General features: G+C 40.1%; 1 protein-coding gene across 1 annotated transcript in view; it reads right to left on the bottom strand.

Annotated features, from left to right (window-relative positions):
- Window positions 1-24,758, bottom strand: part of COL25A1 (collagen type XXV alpha 1 chain) — a 298,336-nt gene extending 273,578 nt beyond the window's left edge. The window contains exons 1-2 of the mRNA XM_085058375.1: window positions 23,681-24,758; window positions 23,093-23,162 (exon numbers count right to left, since the gene is read on the bottom strand). Of these exons, the coding sequence (XP_084914501.1) occupies window positions 23,093-23,162; window positions 23,681-24,073 (463 nt within the window). The 5' untranslated portion in view covers window positions 24,074-24,758. The remainder of the gene's footprint in view (window positions 1-23,092; window positions 23,163-23,680) is intronic.
- Between the last annotated feature and the right edge of the window lie 1,252 nt (window positions 24,759-26,010).

The following is a 26,010-nucleotide window of genomic DNA, read 5'->3' on the forward strand; positions in this document are numbered from 1 at the left end:
AAAAATACACACTGGCTCACATTCTCACAAACTCACCTCAGAAATCAAAACTCATTCTTCACCAAAAGTTTGCTAAACTTAGATTTAGACTGAGATTGGCGAGTTTAAACTGTCAGAGCATTCCTAGACAGGCAAAAAACCCCAACATGTGGGCATGCATCCCCACAAAAGGTCTTACAGCAATTTCATTCTCATACAAAAAGTGCTTTTTAGAAGCTTTTAATACTGAATGCAATAAATGCAGGATCTGAGGTCTGCAGGGGGTGGACAACTCCTTATAGTTTCCTCAAATCCTCTTATTCCACCCACTCTGAGAACTCTACAGCCCTTAATTTAATTAATAAGTATACAGCAGTTCCACTGCAAAGCTCTGCCATATTTGTACCCCCCAAAAAACAGAAAAAGCCCCAAACACAGATCTTTCTTCTTCTGCAACTGCTCTAAAGACTCAAGCCTTGAAATAGTAGCTTGAAGTCCTGTGCCTATGCATCACTGTGTCTCAGACTATCAAGTGCATTCTATCTTCCAATTATAAATGTCTTCTATTGTTTCAGAGCAATTCATGTTGTCTCTTGCTTGAAGGATGTGTGAATATTCAGCAAACAAACTGATGATTCATTTTGGTCTTGAACAGCAGCAGGACTTCATCATAATTCCGAGCAAATCTGATCATTTGTAAACTCATTTTTTAAGAAATGTAATTAAAGCTCCACGTTCATGCATTATGCTCAGATGGTGACATTTGTGGCATTTTCAATTTGAACAATGTCACCAGGATGGAGACGTCTGAGATTTACTCATTTCAGCAGAGCCTGGTAATGTGATAGTACCTGACTTAAATAGCCCAAATTTTAAGTCCTAACCATGCTCTATCTGTGCAGCTATTTTTTGTTTGTCTTCACAGACCATTGACCAATTTAATATTTTGGAAATGAAAGAGTCCAACATACTCAGAGTCTAGACTTAATGCTCTTGGCTTGATGCTTCTGTCATTAAGTCTGGTACAACTGGGCTGTGCTACAGGCAAAGTATCATTGCCAATGGAATAGCAATTTTCAGTCACGCATGAGACTTCTAAGGGGAACTGAGTGTGTTTTTCATATATTCGGTAAAAAAATAGATACTTGTCTCTTACATTTTGGCGCTGGTTTAACAGACTTTTAAAGTGTGTGTGTTCATAAGGCAGACATTTCACACATAGCAGGGAGGTGCTCGTACATTGATTTCAGCACCTACTGCCCTTTTCAGTCAAGTCAGTGAGAAGGAGGCTGCTTCTCCAAAACAGCTTCAGAAATACAACCTTCTCTTGCTACTTAAAATTCCAGTTCTCCTACTTTCATTAAAATTATTGGCCATGCAGCATTTCAGAAGAATTAGAAACTACACAAAAAGTAGTAACTTTATCAAAACCAGTTAAAATACATGAGTATTATGAAAACACAGAACTTGTACAAACCAAACCCATGAAACTGGGTAAAGCACCCATCTGTTACAGACAACTTTCAAGACAACAAGGTTCAGTTCAAATGATGCTCAAATATTCTTTGCAACTCAAGCCAGGCTGGCTGAGGAAGCCTCTGTTTTCTTTCTTTGGTTTTTACTATTTCTACTTCCATGAATATTCTAAGTTGTCTCCAGCATTTCCAGTTCAATAGTATGACCAAGATGGAGAATTCCACACTGAAATCATATCAGTGTCCAGGGATAACAGGTAACATACGCTTAGCTATCTCTTACTTCTCAACTCAGAATAAGAACAGGCATCCTCATCCTTCCCTCACAAGACTTCTCTCCATGTCTCTCAATCCAAAAGTAGTGTACAAATTCTTGGTCACCCAGGAACTTACCTTGCACATCATCTTGGCTTCAAGGGAGATGTGAAGACCTGTATAGAATTCTATGCCTAAATGTCCTGTCTCTCCATCTCTGCTGGCACTCTTTTTCTCGCATATCAATGCTTACCAATCAAGTTCTTCCACATTCCAAATAATCTCATCTCCAAAACATCAGTCTTGATGCCGAAACAGCAAATAGCAGTGTCTGCCCACTTTTGTTATTTCTAGTTTTCAAAACAGTACCTTTTAAAATAGCTTCCTCCATCCTCCCCCTGCCATTTTGTAGGACATTTTCAATGATCAGCAAAGCTTCCTAATTATCTTTCTTAAAGTCTCCACAAGTCTGCACTGAACTTTTTCTCTTCACACTGATTGTAAACCATCAGGAATAGAAACTGCCTCTCCCTTCACTCACCTTTCCATTTCCTTGATACAATATTTGAGGCAACAAAATCTTGGTCTTAAGCAGAGTTCCTAAGCATTACAATAATACTAAAAGGAATAAATACTCTTTACATTAGGCTATACTGATATATCACTTGTTAATCACTGTTGTAATCTCTTCTACATAGGAAACAGCACCTTAAGAACTGCCTAGTAATATAAACTGAATTTGAAATGGTAACAGAATTCAGTATGGTGTTTGGAAATACACCACCTCTCTACTAAGATATTCCTACCTTTCCAGGCAGCCAGAACTGTTCTTTGAGAACTTCTCTCAGCAGCTTGTTGCCAATTATATTTACTGGGATCAGGAGATGGTTTAGAGAGACCCACCAAGATTTCCTATACCCAGAAAGTTACTGATGACATAATAAAGTTTCCTTTGTAGCACACAGCTATGATGTGAGAAACTGTTTCATTTTTAAGTGATCAGCAACTGCTGCATTCTTCAGAATTCATTAAATATCATCAAAAGTCTGCTCTAAATAAAAAGGAACACAAAATAAAACCAACACTGAAACCACACCAAAACTGCTGATGGCTACAAAAGCACTCTCACAACAATTTCATTGAAGTCATTACTTACCTTTTCAAAACTGTTACAACACAATTAAGAATTTTCTTATTTTAGACTCACGTCTCTAAGATCATATAAAATAATAAGTGCTGTTCTAAAATATGCCTTTATATAATTTGTTTAAGAAGTTAAATTGCTTAAATCTTAAGGTAGGCTATAATCCACTGGTTACAAAAATCAGCCCCCTAACTGACACATTCAAGTAATTTTTATGCGCCTTTGCACTTCCATAGAAGAGAAACAGCCACCCTCCCATTTGAATGAATCTAGATCACAAAGGCATTTCCTCTTTTCCCCCTCACACTAACAAATCCCCAAAAGACTACAGACAAGTTTCCCATCACCACAGGGGTACCAAGGGCAAAAAGCAAACTTAATGAGGCCAAATGGAGGCCTTCCCTTGCAGAAATGTTAATCTTACTTTTAAGAGAAAGGGAGGTAATGAGAATCCCATAAAACCTGTACAAAATCACTTGTAATAAAAACATTTACAGCATTTCTTTTGTCCAAGGTTACCAGGAAGGGCTTTAATTCAGAGGAACTAGGGGGAATAGTGTTCCTCTTATTAAAATATATTAATTAGTGTAATACATACAGTTTTCTCCTTTGAAAAGCAAACCAACTGAGAGAGAAACCCGTGAGAGGAACAGCAGGGTCCTGCAAGGACCCGCCCCGATCTCAGATTTACTCCTCTGAGGATGGAGTCCCAGAAGCTGCCTCTGAAGCTTCATCTCTTTTCATCTTTAAAACCTTCATTTACAGGCATAAATAACAATGGCATAATCATTAGCAACAGCAAAGCTCAAACTTCATCAAAAATTGCTATTATTCTTATCATTCTCTCAAAATAGAAAGGCTAGTCTACAAACTGGCATCTAGATTTCAAATCGCATATTTCTAATGAAATCCCCAAATATATTTCCCAGGCCTGAAATGTAACTATTCCTGGTCTTGATGCTTCATTTTAGATATGCACATAGTAATGCTTATTTGGTTTATAGGGATATCCTGATCCCTAGAGTTTGCAGCAGCAATGTAAGTACAATTTCTCAAAAATAATGTACTATGTGCTGGCTGATTGACAAATAGCAAGTTTTAGCAGTCACCAACCACCTCTATAATGCTTATTTCAGGTGAAAGTATTTTAAAGCATAATTTTGGGTACTAGTTTAGATGCTAAACTGTAAGTGCCCACCACAAAAGACATGGCCTCTACCTGAACCTTACTCCAAAAAGAAAACTAGTGGAGGTTGAAAGTGCATTTTGTTGAAAGGTGCTGTGTGCTCACAGCCAACAGTGAGGTTTTCCATTTTGTTTTTCTGATTTACACATAAACAAATTTGTATCCAGTCTATGTCTTTCTGCAGATCTGCTCCTGGCTAAGAGATATAGCAGCAAATTCACAGATTTTATTAAGAAGAATAGTCTATAACTAATTTTAAAAGAAAAATCACAACAGCAGATAATTCCCATTTCCATGCACATTATTGTCATGCAGCTTGTGTGAACCCAAATGTATCAGTTATTTAATTAGCAGAGACCTCTGTAACATGGGCTTGTGAGGGTTAGCGTGGGTAAGAATCATTAGCTTTGTAACTTACACAATTCTGACGACGCTTAGGGAGAAAAAGTAGCCAGTTTACTCTGCTGCTGACAGGACTAGGAATAATCGTGTTTTTGTCTCTTCTGTCTATTATACTTCATGTCTTCGTACACATAGAGAGCAAACAGTCAGTGAAGGCGTTAATTTACAAGTCCGTTTTTAGAATTCAGCCACACTTTAAAGTCATGTTTGTTTAATCACTGCTGCCACCTCATATATACAGAAACGATGCCAACAGCTCTATGTTTTTGACTGCAAGCTTTTTTCATAAAAGGCACTGAAAGCACCAAGCTTGATCAAACTGTGACTCAAACTAAATAGTGGCTCCCCTTGCTGTGAGGCCCTTGGTTTTTCTGAACCTAAGGAGCATTCATCCACCACTCTGGCAGTTAGCTAGCCACACCAGCTTTTCAAAGGTGCAAGGAAGACGTGGGAAGAAATGAGGAAAAACACATCACACTCAGAGTCTGGCAAATCCTGCAGGAAACTTCCCACTGAAGTTAATTAATTTGTGAAGAACAACACAGGTAAAAGTTTGTGTGGAAAGAGAACTAAAGAAATACAGGAAGCAGACCCATTCCAGGTTCTATACACATGTAAAAAGGATGACTTGCCCAAGTGTTCCCCTAACACATTTCCTAATATTTTCAGAAGTACTGAGGATTTGGAGAGGTATATTCTACCATAACTCTTATTAATACATTTTATTGGTTATTTTAGAAGCAGAATTACAGCTGCTGTGTCAGTGATCACGATTTCAATACGCATTTTGCAAAAAAAAAAACCAAACACAAAAACAAAACAAAAAAAAACAAACCAAAAAAAACCCAACTTTATACAGTTCCTCTAAACACCACCGTAGCATATTGAGTCAGCAACAGCACAGTAGAGAAAAACACTATGAAAATTAACTTGCTGTCGTATCTCCTGTGGCATGTTTGCTTTTGTAACTTGACAGTCTACCAACTAAGTACTTACTAGAGCTATACTTGCCTGGTTCACACGTAAAAATATCACTAAAGCAATACACAGCCCCACTAAAACTGAAGTTAAAACTCTTACCCAAAAAATCCCACATACAGGCCAAACAGAAAGAAACCCAACACTGGCAAGCAGGTCTATAAAACTTGAGTTTCTGCTACTAAAACAAATACATGTCCAAAAAGTACTCCCCTCTCCCCCAAACTGAGTTAGCAGCAGAGTTTATTTTTTATTTTGGCAACTAAGAAAATTACCATGAAATAAAATCATCTGACTGTAATGTTTCAATACTACCACTCTGTGCAACAAGAGAAAACTGGAAAAGAGAATGCTGCCAATCTCTGGCCTCTTTGCAACCTTTCTCTCATAGACAAGCCATGCTCGGCCCCAACTTTTGAGTTTTCTCTCTCCTTTCCGAATGTGAGACAATAAAAATATACATTTCTGATATCATCTACATCAAGAGGCAACCTATCTTTTAAACTGAATTCAAGCAGAAAGATGGCAGTGAACAAGTCTTGCAGTTCCAATAGTACCTATGAAAAGAGCTGATGAAGCAATGTTATGTACCACAAACAATGAAACAGTATTTAAGGTGTTTAAGGTGTTTAGGATCTGAACAACTGAGAAACAACACTGGAAGTAATTTCCAAAGATCAACTAAACTTCCGTAAAATAAGTCCGTAAAACAAGGGCAAAAGTCACGCCACTCCTGACAGATACTTACAAGTCTGCTCTTGAAGATATCTTGTGATGGAAATGCTATAGCCATCAAACAAAATCAGTTCCAGTGATTACTACCTTCAGCAGAGAGAACAAGAAATCGCACATCACTTAGTTTTCCCTCTTTTTTTTAATTTCCTTTTCAAGTCTCTGAAACCTTACTCCTCACCTCACTTGTATCAGTTCTCATCTACACCACTCCAGAAAGTCCATTTCTATCTACAGGCATTCTTCTGATGGCAGTGGTAGCTGTGCTTGGACTCTCCTCATTTGAGTCACATTTGCATTTAAATGCTTCCTAGAATAGGACAAAATTTTGAAAATGATACATTACTGAGAGAAAGAACCATCTCACACATAGAGCCTGTTTTGATATACATGCTGCTTGTCATTTCTCAGAACAGCACACCGCTTAATTTATGCTTTGCTTGGGATTGACTACAAACCCCAGAAATCTGCATGTGACAAGCAGAGATTAAAGTGCTAATCTAAATTCTTGAACCCAAAAAAAGGGCTATAAGCATATATGCATGGACAGGAGCGTGCCAATATATTTGTATGGCTGCACAGGCAAGTCAAGTAGCTAAGCACCTAACACCTCATATATATGTAATACCTACCCTATTAACACATCCAGCCAACAGCAATATACATCTCTTTGGGGAACTTGCACCTTCATCCTAGAAACTGGAGTCAAATCATTATGTTAATGGAAAACAAGAAAGTAACTTAGAAATGTCTCACTTTATTAAGCAAGGCTTTCTTCCCTGCTTACATATCCTTACATCTCAACAGCCATCTCTACATGCAAAGATGAATCTCCCTAGAAAACAAATAAGCAGCAAAAGTGCAAATGCCTTGTTCTACCTCCTGGTTCATCAGAAGCACTACCTCAAAAGTGTTATTATTGAAAGTGGCTCCTGGTGGGAAGCAAGGAGAAGGGAACTACACTGAATACAGCTTTATTTTTCACTTGTTAGCTGAGTTGCAATGCTGTCAAACAGAATGAAAAATCAGTCTCTCATCTGCAAACAAAACACATGTATGGATGACAAAGAATTAGTGTTTTCAAAGTCACTTTTTCTCCCATGCATCTTAACTACATTGGCTTAAGCAAATACATTTTCTAATTCAAAATTAGGATCAGTTTAACAAGTATAGTACCCCAGGTATATCAGGAAGAACAGAGCACTGAGCTATTTTAAGCTGTTAAATGTAGTAGGAATACAAGGAGTTTAGAGTAAGTGCAATGTACTGGAAATTCAGCCCAATAACAACCCAGACCTTGTACACTGTGCAAAGCAGATTTGTAACCCTTGAAAATGAAGTATTTCAGTATGGGTAGTACTCCATCATCAACCATTAAATCCGTAATGCCTTAACACTGGATTCATTAGCCCAACAACAAAACAGCAAAGGACACCAATAAATAAAGGCCAGTATTTTTCAATGACTGCAGTATATTCCAAGAACCCTGTAAAAATTACTTCATCATATGAAGTACTGAAACTTTATCCAGTTCTCATTCAAGTAGAATTAAAATATTTCTACCAAATCAAGTAATGAGGGAGCAAGTGTCCAGAGAAAAATCACTTCTGATTCAGTATTAATGGAAGTAAGATAAAATTTCACAAAGTTAGCTGCAAGGAACTGGTTTTCCTTGCAACTTAAGAGGACACACTTGGATAAGAAGGTCAATGACTTCTGTAAAAAGGCTAGAAGAAAACAGTAATAAAACTCTGAGCACTCCTTGCCTTCACTCCCTTGATATCCTGTAAGACCACAAGCATCTAGGAATGCTGTACAGCACTGGGGGACACTTTTTTGCCTATAGCCAATCTCTTGTTTCACTCAGCCATTTATCAAAATTTTAATGAAAAGCTTTCTAGTAAAAATGGGGGCTTTTTTGGGTTTGGCTTGTTTGGGCTTTTCTTAAAGTTTCATGTCAAGAGAGGTATTTGCTCATAGACAAATTTTCTGTGGTTTTCAATTCCCTTTCCTGGCAAATAAGGTTCTAAGAGTTTTCAAGTTCCAATTTTTTGGTAAGAGTTCTATAACTTCCAAAGGTATAAGAATTTTCCTAGTTCTTCTGTTAAAAAAAAAGAAAAATTGATAGTCTGTTCAGGAATTTTTTTAAGAAAAAAACATTTATTTATCTATAATACACAATCATATGTCCTTGCCAAACTCCAAGTTTTGGAACAGCAATCACTGAAAAAATACACTAAATATGAGAACACATTAGAAGGAGAATTTATCTACAAATACTTCTAAGTACATCTTGATACTACAGTTAATTTCTGGGAAAAAAAAAATTAATCATTGTTTCCATTTAATGTGTTCAGCTGTTGGCAACCAAGCAAACCAGTTAGGTTTATATTTACTCTCACTCCTGATGCACATAGTGAATGGGCAAATCAAATTAATATTGATGTATTATCAGTAAAAAATATTGTCAGTGGCCCCAATAACAGATGTTCAGCTTGTGGTAAAGAAAAAAATCATACTAGCTTGTATGTCATGTAAGCATAAAATACTACTAACTTCCATGTCATTGTTTGAAACTGCTCCTAACTGACAGCAGAAAAAGTAATGAATTCTTTCTCTTCACAGTTAAACCAAGAAGCATGTTTAGACTCTGAAAAGACCAATGTCATAGGATCATATTTTGTACCCAATTTAAAACTGATTGAAAGGTAAAATGCAGCATATATAATGAATGCAAATAAATATGAGCCACCTGCTGCTGGTCAGTACATCAGTAGTTGCATTTTGCAGCATGTTTAGGAAAATTAAAGTACCTTTTTCGCCAATCAAAGAGCATGTAATTAACTTTTTCTGGGGGAAAAAAAGTCATTTTATTCAGTTCAATCATTTGACAGCACAATTTAAAAAAAAAAAAAAAGAAATTGTATTTTACCAAAACACAAAAAATCTGGGATTTGGAACTACTGATTCTAACCTTCCTTCTGACTGCATTTCAGAAAGAAGATGGGGGCCAGTTACTTAGAAGATATATATTTTTACAATATTATTCCTTGTGAAATTGTTGTTTTATTAAGAGCACCACTTCATAAAAGAGCAGTCATTCTCCCAACAAAGCACCTGACAGTAAAGCAGCAACAAGTAAATGCCCCCTTGCTGTGCCTATGGAAAGGGTATGCTACCAACATGGAGCAGCCCTGCAACCCCACTCGGTGTGGACACGAGTGCTGCTGCTGCTATGGGATAATCGGCACAATCTCAGCTGGAGGAAATCATCTGTTCATCGGCCACAAAAAGGGGCTCCATGAACCTCTCCTCACAGGTCGCTGCAGGTTCCTTGCAGACTTCAAGCTGTGTCACCAAAGTCCTGTCTGAGCCACTTTTACTCAGCAGTTTCATAGGGTTCAGCTGACAAATCACAGATTAACAAAAATATGAGCGTGTCTGAACACTGCAATACAGAGATGTGAGTAACCTTCTTTGCCATCTTTCTTTCAGATGCCCAAGCATTCTCTCTTTATGACTGCCTTCAATGGCCTTTAAACCATGCTGCTAGAGATGTCTATTTGAGGGGAAAGCTGTCTTCATTTGAAAGGTAAGTGTTCTTTAGAACCTGCAGGCATTTTCTGAAAGGATCAGAAAAATTCTGGCTGCATTAATCCCTATCCAAAGTGCTCTTATTAGTAACTAAGTTAAATCATCAGAGTCCCTCTCAAAGTATGATTAACAGCAAAACAGTATTATTGTACCCACCACTCTTTTTCTGTCAAGTCCCACACTTTACAAGACAAACACAGAAGATGAAGCATATTTAATGAATGCAAATTAACATGATTTGCCTGCTGCTGATCAGTACATCAGTAGTTGTACTTTGCAGTGTTTTTAGGAAAATTACTTATGTCAGTATGTGGTCATTAGGTTACTAAGCTAAACATATAAACTACATGTCTGGGAAAGAAAAAAATCAGGACTATAACTAAAGTTTTCTTCCAGCAAAATGCCAGTCCATAGGAAGCATCAGAGTTCACACCCCAGTTGCTGTCCCTCCTGCTCTACACAAAGCAAGAAATGAGAGAGAAAGCACTCACAGCAACATGATCAAACAAGAAGGGATGAGAACAGCTTTTGAAATTATTCAAGCCCATCTGTGTGCCTTTAGGACCTCAATGTTAACTTCTACTACAGACCATTGGCCTTGACAATCTAACACGTTTCAACAGATAACACAGAGAGTGATAGTTTCTATGGGTTTCAAGGAACACTGCCTTTAACACAGAGGAAGCCAGCACATGCACTGTTTTTGTGCTTCTGCTTGTGTACTCCTACAGCCAGACCAGATGAGAGTGATGCAGTATTGGAAGGAGGTAAAATCAGTGCTTTGCTTAGAGAATATCTCACTGCTAGTTCCCACTAGTCTTCATATTCCTGTAAATCCCTTGTCAGCACCACACAGCATGTTAGCACCCTCTGTCAGCACAACAATCAGGCTATGCCTTCTCCTCACTCACCATTTCCCAGAAGATGAGGATGTGCCATGACTACTTGACTATACGCATCATCTAGGAAACAACCTAGAAATAAAGGATACTTACCCATCTTGTGCCACTGGTTAAGTCCCCACATAATCTGTCACTTAAGCCACTAAATCTGGACATCTTAGATGAGTATACATCTTAGATGTGCTTCAGACATGATACCCCACAGATGTGTCACTTTTTATTCCTTCTTGACAGAACTGACATTTGCTAAGTTTTGAGGAGCCCTTTCAGCAGATGACACTTCAACATATCCTGCTGTCACCCGCTGCTCAGAGTGAGCAGTAAGCACTGAGATAACCTCCAGAACACCAAAATCCAGCCTAAGATAACCTCCCCCAGATGCTACAGAGAAAGTGTGCAATCCCAATGTTTTTACAAATTATCTGGATGCAGGAATCAAACGTGCATTAAGTTTGCTGATGATACTAAGGTAGGATGAGTTGTGAGCAGAACAGTGAAAGGTCTCAAGGGCAAGATTTACCAGGAGCTGCTGATGTCACTTACATTGTTCAGCTTAAAGAAAGGGAACATTTGGGATAAGCAAATAATGAATTTTCAAGCATAGTAACCACCTCTTGTCCAAGTATGAAAATCTGTTTGAGCAGAAACACACTTATGCATATGCAGACTTCAGTGATGTTGGTAAGGAAACTAAAATGAAGGTCCAGCTGTATATAGCCATCTTTCTTTCCTATCCCTCAGAACTGGCACTCTGAACACTTCTGCACAATTTTTAGTAGCTTTATCTCATCACTTCTAAACAGTGAACAATCCCCAGAATAATACTCATTGGTCTGGGAACTATGAATTAAGAGATGAGAATATGTAATTTCTCCATGAAGATAAGTACGTTTAATAATTTTTACTGTTCAGATTATCCCCAAGTGCAGCCAGAACTCTTTTGAATAGTATTACAAAACTGTTCAGTATTCTTAGAAATAGACACAGACATAATGTTCTTGCTCAGAGACTGGAAAGACTAAACAATAAACTGAATAGCAAATGAATAAAAAACATTATTTGTATCATGGAAAAGAATTACATATCAAAGCTAAAGTAGATGGTAATGGCTGCATACTCAAACAGGCATGCACAAGGATCCAAAGGAAAAAAATAGGGAAGAGAAAAAAACAACACTGAGGCCACACTGTGCTCTCAGATTTCAGAGTAACTACTGATTTCAGTTAAAATCTTTCGGATTATTAATGTGTCTGAAGTAATGTATATGTGACCAAAGTGAAGCATATGTGACTGAAGTAATGTATATGCACATATTAGGTCTGATTACTGTCAGTCAGAGTACCAGTTAAAAGCCTATTTTCATCTACCTTCAGTTACAAGTAAAATACTGTTTGGGTATCAGAAACTGTGGTAGCAGAAGTGGCTACTTCTGTCTATGGGTGATTTGAGCTGATATTGCCCACCTGTTCAATTAAAAAGAATCTTCAGGGATGGTTTACTTTTAAAACAAAAACATACTTTAAAAAAGTTCCTAGAAGGTTATTATAGTCACAGGTTTATGTTTTTACAACTATGTTCACATGGTGAACCCAGATGATTATGTCCTGCAGTATGGATCAAAATGGAGCAGAGAGGGCAGATTTAAAAAAATGGACAGCAGAAGCAAGGAATGTATTGGAGACATATAAACTTCTGCTCCTCTAGACAGTTACTTTATTCAAAATTATGACTACTTCGTCATTTGCACACTTTTGTTAATATATTTACATCCATTCTATTTTACAGATGGAAGAACTCTCAAATACGAAGAAATTCTATCCCACCCTTACAATCCTGTGTAGGAATACAGTCACAATACAGAACTGTTACTTAGCTGTCTCTGCTCTAATTCACTAAGCACAACATTTCCTCTAAGGTGCACTTCTTTAAACTCACTGTGAAAGAGCTTTTTTCCAGAGTGTTTCCAGAGTGTCCCTGTTGTTATACTAAACATTGAAAACAGATAAATTTCTCCTTATTATGCCAAAATGGGCTGTAATTATTTGAAATACATCAGAATACCATCTTGCAGCAGCAAAACAATTTTAAGAGATGAAAAAAAGTGAGGATTTCAGTCTTCCTCTATTTTTCCCTTATTTTTGGTTCAAATTTCAAGGCTCACACTTCTTTTTAATTGGCCACTGTAATGGCTTATGTGCAGCCTCTTAATTGAATGTGGTAAGAAAAAGTCCTTCTACTACACATTAGGACATGGTTCAGCCTGGAATTCAAACTAAGGAATTATGCAAAGCTGTCCTAAAGTGAAATCCACAACTGTCAGACTTAAATACAAATGTTTCTTAAGAGTAGTCTCCCTACACTAAAGAAATACAGTGCACTTACATGCTTGCTGCATTGGAAAAAACACTTCACCTCCACAGAGAAACCTTTCCAGTCCTCTGCAAACATGGCTGTCATCATTACAAAGACCCCAGCTCTAAGTAAGTATTGACAATGGCTGTCTAAGCAGTGGTTCATTTGAAACTGATGCCATACCACTGTGGTTTCCAGTCTCTGTGATTCATCAGTATTCTGTGTGCCTGTTCACAGGAACCACTTGGGAAACATTCAAAATGATCCTTACTGGAAAGAGATGTTTTCATGAACACGTATAGATGGCCACAGCAAACACCATGATCCATTTCTGTGATACCACTGCATTTGTAACAAAAGCCATTCCCTGAGCTGCATATCATTAGCTAGCACAAACTGTCAAGCATCCAACAGGACAGAGAACAAATAAAAGCTGATTTCAAGCTCACCACTGCTATAAGGACCACCTCAAACAGTGACCCCACTTTGGTCTACACTTGAGTCTGTGTGCATAGAGCACATTTCCTGGTACAAGGACCAAATTAGGAGTTCGAAATTATTTTTACTGAGAAGGCTATCCTGTCTGAAAGGTGAAGTGTAAGAAATAAATAGTGCATTAATCACCTCTGTGTCAAGCTGAAGTGATGGTTCTCAACATGTGTCTCCCTTCAACTGGCAGTAACCAGTAGAAGAGCAGTGGCACTAAAAACACTGAAGGAACATTTGATAAAAAGCACCAGAAGAGTTGACAGTACAGAGACTCTCCAGCCAACACTGAACAGCATTTGTCACAGCAATGCCATCGGGCATCATCTGGATGTAAGCTCTGTGACTGGAGAAGAAAATATTAATGCACAGGCTATGGAGTTTATCCTTTTAATCCCCTGTGGCCATACTCCTATGCTCAGGTATCAAGGCTTCCTCTAAGAAGATCAAGGGAATAGGAACAGGAACTTGCTCAGATACTAAGGGCACAGGGTGGGGAGGAAGAGGAGAAGTGCCTTCAAGCAGCTGGTTCTCATATTCTTAAGAGATTATTAGATGTTCCAGCTAAAGGAAATACCTCCTCCACTTAAGATGTATACACTTCAACTTTGAGCACTGCAGTCCTCTGTGAGGACCCTACTGTCATCCAGCTGAGGCACGGACACATAAGAAACCTTACAGCATTTCCTAGCAACACAACTTGTAATACCAGCACAAGCAAGACCTTTGTAGCCAGCTATGACCTTGACCATAAATACCTTTTTAGAGAGTTTATTAAGTGTCCTTTAAGTTACAGGATGCTGTTCTGCTTTCAGATATGCAAACACAAATCTGTCACCACTGCAATGGCAGCCACACCTCTGATAAGACATTTTGGTCTCCAATTTTCAATACAATTTCCTGTTTTCAATATTTCTTCTGTGTTCCTCAAACATACAGGCCCCACTTCTCCCCACGCCTGATTTTACAAAAGATCCTTTAAATAGCAGCTTTCCAGCATAATCTGAAGCACAGTGTGCTGAGGAAAAGATTATGCTTATCAAAGAAACCTAATTCACAAGCTAAACCTTTAACATATACTCATGGCATTTTTTTTTCTGTGCTTTTATATTCAGAGAAGGAATATTGAAAATACTCAAATGGGAGATAAATAAATGTGTGGGGGTGTTCTTAAGATGGCATAAACTGCAAATGGTAGAATAGCAAATGTCTTAAAACTACAATTTTAAGTCTTATTTTCTAGTCTTTCTTCCATTAGATTTAAAGCTTCTATTTTACAGCCCCTCAATCCTAGGAGAATGAAAACTATTTACAAGGGTAGAAAGTGCCAAGTTCATGAACTTCTTTTTTATTTTTAAAAACAAAACAAAACAAACAAACAAACAAAAAAAAAACCCACAAAGAAAAAGAGACAGGAAAAACACTTCCCTCCCACAAATCTTTGCTGATCAGAGGAAGCACATCCCAGGTATCAAGAGACTGAAGCAGTACCTGAGCAGTGGATCAGCCCCCTGGCTGTATGCAGGTTTTCCTCGCTAAGGTGAGCTGTGTTGTACACTATAGCACTGTGACTCGGCAGGCAGCCTGCTGTGTGTCCAAGATACATCAGAGTACAACTACCAAAAACATCATACTCCTATATAAGTACACTGATATACAGTCCTGTGTACTGCACTAAAAAGTGGACCAAGGATCAAAGAGAATGATCTTTTGACACCCTTTTCTCAGTACTTCTTCAGCTGAACTTGAAAAAGAGCCACAGAATTGGAAGCAAAGCTTTTTAGAGACTCTTTAAGAGTCCATCATTATTCAATGTACAGTTACCTTTCCAGCCTCCCCAAGAATCTGTTAATCTGTGATCCACTCTCCACTGTAATCCCAACCAAAATAAATCAGCAAAGGTAAACATCTATGGGAAAAAAAAATTTGCAAGTCATATTGCCAAAATCCTAAATTTAAATTCCTAAGTATCTAAAAAAAATACACAAATTATTCAAGAAATCTTCAGATATATTTGCCCAACACAATAATTGCAAGATTATATTCCTGCATAACCAAACTAAGATAATTCTAATGCCTAACTAACCTAAAAGCTCTGATTTTAATAGACCTCCATCTATGACCTTAAGAAACAAAATCTATACTTTCTTCATATTTGTCAACCACCTGACCAATTTTAAAGACAGTGTAGGATGAAATATAATTGCTTAAAAGCTGCAGTGCTTCTTGGTTGAGCATGTCTAAGCAGAAGTCACTGAAATCATTGTATTAATTTTCAGAGGATTCTAAAATAAAAAGTAATATCCCAGTTTTATCACCTCTGTTATTACACTATTTCTTCATTCCATTTATTGTTTCTTTGCCCTAAAAAGGGCTGTCTTCCCATATTTGGTAATTATAAGAACATATATTTCCATCTAGCAAAAAAATTTAGATTGCTGTGTAATAACATCATAATTCTTCAAAAAGTTTAAAAGGCACCATCATCATCTGTTCCTAGACAAGAACAGCGGAGGAGCAGATAGTGTAAGTTTCATAGTGTGCATCACAGACAAGACTGTCCTAACATATTTTAATAGCTGTTTTAAACAGAGCACAATGATCAGGTTTTCTTCATTAACATGATGGATGTGGAAATGGTTTTCTTCACAAATAAGAAAATTGTAGTCTGCCTGCTAAAAACTAGGCAACTTACAGAAACATTTCAACAGCAGATTATTTTACCTTAGGCATGTCTATGCACTAGCAATTTCTTGCACTATGCGTTCACCTATTTACAGAGCAGCACTTATTTTTAACTAAGGAGACTATTTACATGAGGCTGCAGCATTTAATCACAAAATTAAGGCAGATTAAACAACTTGTTGAGCCATGCATGACCACACACTTCAGTTGTGAACCAGGTGGAAGGAAACACTCTACAGTGATGGCCTAGATATATTTGCTTCAGAGCCCAGTAGCATGCATCAGATGATCTCCTGGAGTATCAACCTGACCAGCATTTCTAAACTTGCTCAAGTCTACATCAGAAAACAAAAAAAAAAAGCACTGTTTACATGAAAGGTATATACAAACCTTGCACTTTCAAGTTGGACACTCTGTTCTGAAAATTTGTCTTGACATTTATTTTGATTAAGCTCTCACAAACAGCTGGTTCTGCTTAACTTAATCTCATTAAAAGTCCCAAGCAGATGAATTTAAGCAGGCCCTGTTCTACTGTAGGTCTAACCTGTAAAAACATGACAGTTCACAAGCTTCCAAAAAACAAGCCTTCAGCATCATGTTCACTGGTGTGTGTATCTTCTAAGTGCAGGCTGCAGCTTTAGCTGTATTGAGTGAAAAGTGTTTCTCTCAGCTTGTATCATTCTATGCCTTCTTACTTCTTATTTGTAGTTTTAAGTAAGCAGACATTTCCTTTTTTGTGGCTGACTTAGGGAATCGACTGATGAGGCAGAGAGGTGCTCTGTGTAGACCAGCCTTCCTGAGGAGACCATAGCTAGCAACATGACTCAAGGTCTGTGTGCATTGAAGTGTGATGGATGGTTTCACAGGGTTGGTAGCTTGAAGATATTAATTATATGATTCTATCTGGTAACATAAAAAGCCCTTTAAAAACAGCTTCCGTCAGTCATGCTGTTTTCAGATTTAGCTGGTTGTTACTGTGCTAAATACAGACAAAATAGACAGGTAAGCTGCAGCCAGTATATTTAGAAGGGAGTGAGAAAGAGGAGGAGTGCTGTAATGCAGGTTTATCCGTGCTGCTCTTCTGGCAATACATTCCTAAGAACCCACTAACCTTTAAGGAAATGGACAGGGGATAAGTATCACTAAACAGAGCTCATTTATATAAGCTTTAGAGACTCTTCAAGGAAACAGATGCACGTATTTCACAATTTAAGAAGGACAACAAAAAAAAGAAAAACCAAAACCCAGTCACAAACACTACAAGCTTTACTCCAGAAGTGGGCTTAACAGCCTCTTCTCCCACTGTAACACTCACAGCACTTGAACTGCTTTGACACAGCAGCAGTTTGAGATGGACCAACACCACATGCAACGAAGTATAAGAACATATATAAGAACAAATATAATATTAATCTCATATATTATAAGAACAGTTAACGCAGATAATTAAGCCTTCCTTCTATCGTGCCTTGTTTGACATAACTGCACAAGTTAAAATTTATTCAACTCAAGTCAAAGAAAAAGCTTTTGTTAACAGCACTTTTGCAGTCAAATCAACCTTTGCTACAGCACTGCTGAGATCAATAGTATTACAGAAGATAGAACTCTGGTGCAGTCTGCTGTCAATCAGTTCTCTTCCGAGCCACATTATGTTTCATTCATCATGCTGCACACCCTACTTCCTTTCCCAGAGGGAAGGGAATTAAAAGGTCACCTCTTAGCCAATAAAATATATATTTAGCTATTTTGTGGGGAGGAAACAGTATCTTTAAGCAGTCATCCAAAGAAGACAGACTACCCAGAAGGTCGCATGCTGCTGCACATCAATAAACATCTTGATCTAGTAACTGAAATGAAAAATATCAAACCACTGAAGGTATGAAAGGGGGACTCAGAGACCTGTCAGAAAAATTACAAAATTAGAGATGAGCATTGCATTCACCAAATAGATGATACAGACATGGCAGAAATAAGTAGTGCTGGGAGCTAGGTTCAGATAGCACACTCTGAAATTTTCAGTAACAGGAAAAAAAATCACTTTGGATACTTTCTATGTATCTGCATTTTCTCTTATGTCTAGCTACCGGTAAACACGTAAGTCAGTTCCTCTTTTCTTTCTTAACCTTTTCAATCTTTCTAGGACTGCTTCACTGTAAGTAGAATAAAAAAAAAAAAACTTAAAACAGTAATACACTGCTGATACCTATTTCATGATTCTTTTAATCCTGAGAATTGCTTTCTCCTCCATTCTTTCAGGCTCACTAATTGAAATGCTCCAGGGAACAGTCCTTGTGGAACATGTGGAAATAAGAAAGAGTGCCTAAATTGTACTTCCATTGCATGTCAAAACAAACATCAGATGCTTAAGACAACAAAAACAGCACAGGGATTCAAAGAAAATACACTGATTTTTGCCATCCATGCTGCTATCAAAATACACATAGCGGACTCATCATCTCATTGAAGAACTGTAGCTGTAGAACACCGTTTTCACACTAGAACTACTGTAACCAACCAAGAATAAAACCAACTGGTATTCTATATTCCCCAGAAAAAAAAAACACCCTTGGCTTATGGCATTTCATCTCCTGAATGAGCATGTTTATACGCACGCAACTACACTGAAACAAACCTGATGGCAGCAAATTGCATCGTGAAATAGGAGGTACTTCAAATGCCAAACCATAAAGCTCTCTAGGACTGGAACAGACAATCAAGATGACATGATTACAAAAACAGCACAAAATAGCTGGCTAAAGAAAGAATTATGAGAGTGTCTGTGCCTGGAAAGGGTTTGAAGCTACAGAAAGGGAAAGAGTCTATGAAGGCACTGAAGTCACAAGAGGAAGAAAAATGTGCATTTCCTGATGGGAAAAATACAAGAGAAAGAACAAAGAAAGAAACATTACCTGTGGCACTGAAGAAAAACTAAAGCAAATTTGCAGTCAACTTTGACAGGTGCCCAACACTGAAGTTCAGCTAATGTTCTGGGGAGGGAAAAAAAGCCCCAAAACAAATCTCAAAACCTACAGACCCCATAACTTTACGTGCAAGTTACAGTGAACATACATACACAGTGTGTTTTATAGCTAGAGTTAAAAGACATTTCTTATGTAACTTATACTTTGTCAACACAGAATTTAAAAAAACTGTATTCTTTTAAAGAATAAATTCATTATAAAGGTCTTCCTCAAAAGAGAAGAGAGGGAAAAAAGAAACACAATTGGTTCCTAAAACTGGTCCCTGGTCAAAAGGGACATATAAAACTGCACATTATCACTTGCCAGCCTTCCTGCTGAAAAAGCTTGATCTTCTTGTACTACTAGATTTGATTGCTACTCCTGCCTGCATTATCTGACTCCAAGAGCAGGCTCTAAGGACCACTTACACAATGAGACATCATGGCATGTGTGTGCAAGTGTCAGAACTTGACCCTTCCAGTATATAAAGGATCAGATCACTAAAACATGTCAGCATATGTTCATTTTCTTTGAAGTCTACAGCTACATTCATATTTGAATAATTTTGGGAAGAGGAAAACCTGAAAGAATCTACAAAAAAAAAAAAAATCTTTAAATTCTATTGAATGGGGAGTATCCCTGTGCTTTCTGCATGTGTTACTCTTTCCACAACTGTGTAATTCTTGGCACTTAGTAAGAAGTACCCAGCATGGCGATTGACTGTTCCTCATAAGAGCTGATTATGCTCCCAAAGCCACTTAGAGGAAGATTCAGAAGTATGAAATAATTACCTACACACCTACACTTTCTGTTCATCTTTTAAAGTAGAAAAACATTAATTTACAATAAAAAAACATCTAGCAAGTGAAAATTAACTTATTTCACGTAAAATTATTTCAGTCAGTCAATTCCCCCCCCCAGTCCTATGTGCAGAAGGCCAACTACCAGCAGTGACTGCAGCACCAGTTCAAAATACAAGATTGACACTGGTAGCCTTGTTAGAGCTGAGGTAATTTAAGAGGGATGTCAGCACAAATTTACTTTTCAAACTTTATTACTCTGCTTTAAGAAGAGGAAGAATGCCTGTTACTGTAATTTTTAAAATATTTACAAAATCTTTGGTATCTGATTTTAGTTGCACAGAGTTAAAACCAAAATTCACACATCATCTCACCTCACATTTCTTTCATAAGCAAACAGAATAAGAGAGAACAGAATATGAAAAATCACACTTAGTGAAAACAGTTTTTAAAGAGAAATATGATTACTCTTCACTCTAGATAAAATTCAAGGCTACTGTTGAATTAAAAGGATCTACGCATGGACTGCTCTGCAGATACCTTCCATAGGTGTCTGAGCCATTCAAACCCACTTCCCTTTGAATGTGCAGCTCCGACCATGGAGAGCCAGAAGGGGATGAAAATCTCAAGCTAATGACATCTACACCAGTTGCATAACTTTAATCTTGAACCAAAGGCCACATTCTCACCCTCCTGTCTGCAGATTGAATTTATCTTCTTTTGGTAGAGAACAATGTAACCTACTTTTAAACAATCTTTATTTCCCTTTAAAAAGAAGGATTATAAAGACTGTCCTGGTGGCCATTTGGTAGCAACTTTTTCTCACAGCATAGGGACATGTCAAAAATCACCTCTGTACCATGAGGGCCTTCCAAAGTAATCTCTAACAGACATGTATTTTATTATTACAGACACAAAGGAAAGGAATGCATAAGTTGAGCAGAAAAAAGAAGCAAAAGGGAACCATGTGGCAAAGAGGCAATGTACTCTGGCTTTGCAAATAGCAGGCAAGAGAAAAACCACTGAGTTACCATTATGCTTTTCCTGTTAAAACAAATACCTTTTTGAACATAACTATTTGTAATAGCAGCATTAAGGATTAAAACAAAAGCCCATCCTGTGCAGTCAAAAAGGAATTCTAACAGAGGGAACCAAATGAAGAAACAAATGAATTTGCTCCATCCCCTCCTGCTCTGCCGAATGCCTGCTGTTAGGAAGGCACTGTGCTCAGGTGGTGGTGCCACTCAGCCCCTGCTCTCTCAGACAAGGCTCCCAAGATGATGCCATTTTGAGGTAGACACCTGTCCATTGGCAACAAGCATGAGAGCATCAACTGCAAAATGAGGCTACCACATGGCAACATCTTTCAGTCACAAGACTTACTTCCAAATTGAAACAGCTACCAAGAGGTGAAAAGCTCCATATCACATTTCTAATCCCTCCTCTCTGCAACTTATATTTTTTTACTTTGCAATGATTCCTGTGAGATCTCCTGGTCTTATGATACTTGCTCCCTTGAAAATGTTTCCAAAATCGCTTTAACTTTCACGTAGCAAGGATTTTTACAATGCATGTGAGAAATATTCTGTTGCTCATTATCTATTTGATAAAATATACTTAAGAGAAAAGGTCAGATAAAAATTGGTATAATGTGGAGCTCTAGTGGTAGTGAAGAAGTAAAGCAGCACATAACACCAACCATGAAAAAGTAGATATTGACCTTTAGTAGGAAAACAGTAAGTGAAAACATCATAACAGATGGATTTAAACAAGGAAGAAGAAAAAGGGCAAGAGCTTAGCATCAAATTCTACATCATTTCAGGCTCACAGAATGCATCTCTGCAAACAACATGATGAGTAATTCTCATTTCTGTGCACAGACTTGCATCTTGTAATTCATTGCAGTTAAGCAACAGAAAAAATAAGATCAGTTTGCTTACATTAGCCCTGAAGGAAAAAAAAATACATTCCTACTAGAGCAGGAAACCAATGCTCCCTACCAAAACTAACTGGGAGTTGAATAATTCTATGCACTCTTTTGAAGCAGTCTAACCATATATATATTGTCCTTTCCATGATAGCCATGGCAACTCCTACACCAACCAGTAAATACTCTGCTCTCAGCTGTATCATCAGCAAAATAGTGTGCCAACCACTGTAGACAGCTTTAACACTTGAGATTCGGTACTCCTTTCAGACTGAAGAGCACAAATTAAATCCTAAACTAGGGAGCTCCTTACTTTATACACGAGTACTATGGCACATCCTGCTGGCAAGCATAATCAGCTCATGTCCTGTTCACAGTCGATATTCCACCTGTAAAGGAGATTGTTTTTCATAGAGAGTCAGAGGATATGTAAAGCATCCTCTGCATCTAATGTGCCTCACCAGAGAGGATGCTGCTGGCATTCCTACGTCACCCTGTGAAACACTGGCATTATTTTCTGAGCTTCTAAGATGCTAAATGAACTTGGACATACATTAGAAGAAGCTTCTAAAGCTAAAACAACATTGACAGTTATCAGACTACCCAAAAAGGGGCACAAAGCCCACAGGAAACATTGGAGCATGAATTTACAAACACCTGACTGCAGTATTAGAAGGGCCCATTTCCAAAGTCAAACAATATCCCTGCTTGCACAAACACACACAGTTTTGAACTTTCAGTAAGAAAAACCTGCAATTCCTTCCTAGGGAAACTGCTTTCAAGCAAGACTACAGAAAAACAAGACTGAAAAAAGCTCATGTATATATTACTGCTAACTTGCAACAGAACACCTATTTCAATCCATGTTATAAATTGTTCCATATTTTTGCTAGGAACTTTTGGTCTACTTCCCAAGTTGAGCACATAATGCCTTGATTCAGTACTACCCCATTTAAGACAGAATATATTCATCTGCTAGAGTAGATCATTAACTTCTTCCTAAGTGTTACTGTTTGGCAACATCCAGCCTAATGGGGGGTTTTATCAGCATTAATTCCAATCTAGGGCCACAGTGAAAACAAATGACTCTGGGCTTTACACCTTTTCCACCCAAGGATGAGCTTTTGATTGAGGAGACATGCTCTGGATCTGACTTAGGTGTATTTCAAACACACGGGCTACCAAACACCTCAGAATTACAAGCCTGCGAGAGATTTCCAAGCTGCGTCTGTTACCTGGTGGGCAGTTGCACTCTGGAGCCGCTTCTCTCGCTACTCGTATTTTTGCCAAGTGCTCGTAGGATTTCTAGGGGCGAGAGAAGCAACATGAGGGCACTGGGCGAGCGAGCTCCGCCGCAGGCAGCGCTCCCGACCGCGGCCGCCAACTGGAATTTACCGCTGTGCCAGAGGCTGCGCGACTAGCGGTGCCTTCTTTGCTTGGATGGCCTGAGGTGTCTCACTGACCTCACCAGCCCCAGATGGGCAAAGCCAAGCCCGACACCCCGGGCTCTCTGCCCCGCCTTTCTGCCTTCTCGACTCGCGCGGTGGAGAAGCGCAGGCACGGCGGCAAGTTCCAGATGAGCAAAGCGCCCCAGGGGCGGCGAGCCCGGGGCTCCCCTGCGACCCCCATCCCGCCCGCTCCAGCAGCCCGGGGCGCCCCCCGGCCCGCTCCTGCCCCGGCCCCGCCGCCCCCCGGGGATGCGGGCTCACTTTCCCCGCTTCCCCCTCCACCTCCCACCCGAGCAGCTCGCCCCGGCCGCCCCAAGCGTCCCCATGCCCGACGCGCGCACACCGCACCGCAGCGGCCACCCCCGTCCCGCACACCTGGGCGAGAAGTCGCTCCACTTTCTCCTGCATCATCGCGTTCAGCTGCTCCAAGGAAAAGCCGGGCAGCGGCGGGAGCGGGGCGGCGGCAGAGAAGCTCCCTCGGGCGCCCTCGATGGCCGCGACCCTGGCCTGGAGGTCGCTGGTCCGCACCCCCAGGTAGACGCAGGAGGCCGCGGCCAGCGCCGAGAGGAGCGCGGCCAGCGCGGAGCCCACCGGCCCGGCCCGCCGCGGGCAGCGCTCCCCGCCGCAGCCGGGCTTCCCGAGGCCGGGCTTCCCGCTGCCGCCGGGCTTCCCGCTGCCATCCTGTCCTGCGGCTCCTCGGCTCTTCCCCAGCGTGCTCGCACACCCTTCAGCTGCGGCAGCTTTGATTTCCTTTCCTCCGCCCCCCATGGAGGCAATTAGTTTACAAACAAGGGTAACAAAAATAATAGCAACGAAGTACGAGAAAATAAATAACAAAACGGCAAAATACCGATGGAAAGGAAGAAAAAAAAAAAGCGGTGAGTGGAGCAAAGCCCGCAGCCGGCTCAGACTTTGAAGGCGAAGCGGCGGCGCGCTCCGCAGCCCTCACGCACCGCGCACCGCCCGGCAGCGGTCGCGACTCACCCCGCGCCTGGGGCGGCGGCGGGAAGCGGGGGCGACGAGCTACGAGCCGGCAGCAGGACCGGGTGCGAAGCGAGCCCCCGCGGCTCCCAGCCGCCGTTCGGAGGGAGCAGCCTGCTCTGCGAGCGCTTTGCCACTTGTCAGAGAGGTTTTCAGGCGCGGGGCGGGAAGCGCCCCCCCTCTTTCTCCCGCTCCCCTCCCCGCCGCCGCCCGAGGACTTGTTGCTCCCGCTCCACCTGCCTGCCGGCGCCCAGCAGCCGCGCCGCGCCAGGCGGGGAAGCCCGCAGGCGGCAGGCAGCCCGCGCTGCCCCGCTGTCAGCCGCGGAGCCGCCGCCCCGCATCCCCGCCCTCATCGGCATAATTTATTCACCTAGGCAGAGGGGCGGCTGCGGGGCGCGGGGAGTTCTCTTTGCATAATGTGTGCACGACGTGCAGGGCATCAGACTCGTAGATTAGGAGGGCGAGGGTCGCAGAGGCCTCTGGAGGGGCGCCCGCGCCGGGCGGTACCGGGCAAGGGGCTGCAAGGGACTGCCAGCCCCGCCGGGGAAGCTCTGGAACACCGGGCAAATTTACAGTGGTTTATGGCTGGGTTGTCATGCTCCCGGTGCGGGCATAAAGCACGGGAGCGCTCCGTTGTCCCGTTCTTTTTTTAGAGTGGGGAGGATAAACGTGTATAACTCACCGTCGCAGGCAGGCGACGTGAGGGCTGGCTTCCAAAGAAGCAGCATGCACTAACGTCCCTTGTATGAAGGTTTCATTTTAGCCACTTTTCTTTCTGCTTGTTTATTTGTCAAGTTGCTTCTTCACTGTTCCATGCACACTGGCCAGTTTTCATTGTGCCTGGTTTCGGTGACTAGAAAAGGAGCATCAACATCAAGAGAACTGCAGGTGTGGCCTGATGGGAAGCTTGATGGTTCCTGTTGCTTTCCTCTCTGCCTCTTACCTTCCAAATGCTGCATTGACCTGCTGTGGTTTGGTTCTCATCTTGGCATTACCACAGTGGATCTCCTATATAGCACTTTTGTGCGAGAGTTCTTGTGTTCGGTACGCATTTTGAACCAGAGAAAGTTCTTAAAGCAGGACCAGACATTGAAAGAACAAGTAGCTCATCCTTTTTGGCACTTACTTGTTTGCACACTGACTACTTACAAGATATTAAGACATATGGGATGAGAAAGAGATCTGTCCAACTATGGCACTTCTCAGACAAGACTAAGAATGTTGGTTTATACTATGAACCAAGTTTCCTTATGGAATCATATTTGTGCAGTTTTATTACCTATTGTTTCCCAAGTATTCAAGCAGTCACATGAACATGTGGATCCAAATGTGGATTCATGCCATGAAGATGTGGATCCAAAAAGCTTTGTGGGTTGCCCTCTAATTACTTAGACATTGAATAAAATGTACCAGAAGTTCACAGCTAGTCATTTATTCTTCATCATTTGTGTCCACTTTCTAAACAAAAAGTTTTGTGTACTATAGTCAGGGAGAAGAATCATGATTACATAGCCCTAGGTGAAAGTTTCTTCACAATAAACAGTTAAGAGTTGCAATGGACAGTTTGCAAACAAATTCCACAGAGCAGCACATACCTTATGGTCAGGACTTGTGAATAACAACTGCACTTTTCAAAACAAGGACTTGCTCCCAGACTATCTGTTGGCAATAAGAAGTTGAAATACTATTTGGAATTAATAAACTGACAGAAGAAAATAAATAAT

Source organism: Lichenostomus cassidix, chromosome 4 (genome assembly GCF_008360975.1).
Source record: "Lichenostomus cassidix isolate B80296 chromosome 4, HeHo_3.0, whole genome shotgun sequence".
Classification (NCBI taxonomy): Eukaryota; Metazoa; Chordata; class Aves; order Passeriformes; family Meliphagidae; genus Lichenostomus; species Lichenostomus cassidix.